Source organism: Sphaeroforma arctica (assembly GCF_001186125.1).
Source record: "Sphaeroforma arctica JP610 unplaced genomic scaffold supercont1.1887, whole genome shotgun sequence".
Taxonomy (NCBI): Eukaryota; class Ichthyosporea; order Ichthyophonida; genus Sphaeroforma; species Sphaeroforma arctica.
In genome coordinates, this window is record NW_014038671.1 from 5,365 (window position 1) to 8,153 (window position 2,789).

Genomic DNA, 2,789 nt, shown 5'->3' on the forward strand with positions numbered 1-2,789 from the left:
ATAAAACTCACGAACATGAATGTTGAAATATATATATAAATTTCGCGAATCTAGTATTCTCACGGACTCACCTCCCCAGTCCCCAGGCCCAGGGTAGTCACCGGCAACGGGTAACCACTGTAGGTCTGTCGCCAGTGATCAGTCATTAGCGGCAGACACCAGAGGGTCGAAATATTAGCGAGTGCGTGCCAATTGTATAGTTCTAGATTTTTGTTTTCTACTTGAGTCCTCGTAGTCTGTTATAATTTGTGACAATTTACACGGGACTACGAGTGATGAAACACCAGTGTTGAGAAGTTTATAGAATGGCAACCAGGTGATGAGCAGACTGATAATAATTTGCATTTGGATGTTCATGAAAGTGGTTTTTATTTAAAGTACATGAGTTTTTATGAATTAGTATTTAACAAGTGCCAATCGTCAATTGCAATGTTACATACCTATAGTTCTAATTTCTGCTTAAAGCAATATATACAAAAGAGGGCTCCAAGATGACGATTGCTACGATTAACGATGCGATGCTTGTATCATCAATCAACAATGACAATGGATTAGCCGAAGTTCTTACTAACGGTGTTTATGGCCAAATTCTTCGGGCCTTCAGCAAGCTTGAATTAGGCGATGATTCAACTTTACAGCTACCGAAAATCGTAGTTGTGGTTGACGAGAGTGTAGGCAAAAGCTCAACAATTGAACGAATTGCTGAGTACTAGATCTTCCCAACCGGGGAGGGCTTCACCACACATATGGTGACCAAACTCGTGCTCAGACACACTGATGCGAAGGAGGAAGTGATTATACGAATTGTGCATCGCAAATCGGGGCAAGTTGTTACCGACGAAAATGGCGATCAATTCGAGGCATGTGTGCTGATAGGTGACGACTATCGCAAGGAAACGGAAGATCTCATAAGGGAGCAAATCAGTAAAAAATATCGATAAGTTCACTGCACGCTCTGAGAATGACACCGACGTCCAGGTCAGTAAACTTTTTCGCCGACGAGGAATTTCGGATTGCTTATGTAAGTGTTTATAATGTACGCCTTGGATTTTTGGTCACAAGCTAAATTGTTTTGTCCTATATATTATTTAGGATGTCGACACGGACCACGAGTTCCAGGTAGAGATGAGATCTGTCCGCGTCTCAACCTTGGATCTGTATGATATGTCAGGTAAATTATTCAAACTTTGAGTCAGTATATAGTAGTGCTGCACACCTCAAACTCGCTGGGGAGAAGGCTACAATCGTGAAAAGTTAATGTCCCAGCTCTATTCAACAAAAGAACGTTCAGATGCTGATACCGCGATGATATCTGTTCTGTGTTAAATTTTATATACATCTACACCGCATCATTTTGTCCATTGAGTTCCACTTCGCACCCTCGCAACACCAGGTATCGTGTCTGACCCGCCCGCGATCGCAGAGAACATTCGCAAATTGACAAGGGATCAAATGAATGATCCCAACGCAGTGGTAATCTGTGTCTTGTCCATGACGACAAACTTGCGCATCTGACGGAGGTAAGCAGCTATTTTCTCTAAAACCACAAATATGCATGGCCGTATTTCTAAAATATCTAGTAGTGTATTTCTTTTGCAAATAATCACTGCCATCGCTCAGAATCATCATTTTTTTCTGAAAATACTTAGAATCGCAACTACTTACAAACCAATTTATTGCTCACACAGATCCGTGAGGCTAACAAAGTACGAGGGCCAAAGATGCGTGCTATTGGAGTGTTGACTCACGTAGATATGTCGACCCCAGTGCGAGTAAAGAAAAGTATTAGATCATTGTTGCCAGAGAGTATTGGTTACAGAATCAGTTGGATAAGCTGAAAACGTATCACAACGTCGTGGAAAAAGATATATTGGCCCTGGGAGCAGTGGTCAATTCCGAAACAATCAAACGTGAGATAGCCACTGACGTGCAGCGTGTACTAATTTCGCACTTCCAAACCAAATTGACCGAATTGTCTATCAGTTCAGAACAGTTTCTGGACTGCTTTGAGAATACGCCAGGAATGCCAGACATCACCAAAAAGCCTTCTGGTCGGATAGATCGGATCAAATTCATGATATATTGGAAGCAGAAAATCGGCGAATCATTCGACGTTCTCTCTCACAGTGTGGTGGAGAAGGCATCAGCGTTTATCACGAGCAAAGTTCTGAAGCCCATTCTCTCGACTTGCCAGCCCGCGCTTGCAATACAACGGTTTTCTGGGGTGCCGATTTTTCTGCCAACCCTCCTGTCAGATCTCTTCAAGCGAGAGTGAGTACAGATGAAAGCGTACTGAAACGTGCCAAAGCATTGATAGATAAGTATATTTCCCAAGGGGATCTTACGTTCCCGGCTTTTCTTTCAGCTTGGACTGAATTGATATTAGAGTACTTCCTTGTGCCCGTGCTGATGTGGTGCAAGGGCGACAAATTCGTATCGACACTACTCAAATCTCGGGTGGTATGGAAGGATGATAACGACGGAAAGAGGAAAGAGCTAGAAAGCAAATTGACTCATATTGCGAATGCACAGAATGTAATGAGAAGTTTAGAAGAATAATGACACGTAATCACGTATCGGAAGACCTGTAGTGATATTGGTAACATACACTGTATGATGTGACGAGTCCTCAAATCGTATCCAAGATTGCGAGTGGCGGCTATGTTAATATTGCAACCACTAGAGCGCCATCGCAAGTCAGGTTGGCTCAAACACAAGTCGGGACAAACTCTTTGATACCTGACTACCAGGACTTGCAGTTAATTTGAAGTAACATCGATGATAAAATG

At 42.6% G+C, this 2,789-nt stretch overlaps 1 protein-coding gene across 1 annotated transcript; it reads left to right on the top strand.

The window, feature by feature from the left end:
* Window positions 1-1,865: 1,865 nt before the first annotated feature.
* SARC_11807 (hypothetical protein) lies at window positions 1,866-2,275 on the top strand (the record flags this gene model as incomplete). Its single annotated transcript, XM_014294102.1, has 1 exon — window positions 1,866-2,275. A coding segment is annotated over one exon (410 nt), but the record flags the coding sequence as incomplete, so codon positions are not given.
* Between the last annotated feature and the right edge of the window lie 514 nt (window positions 2,276-2,789).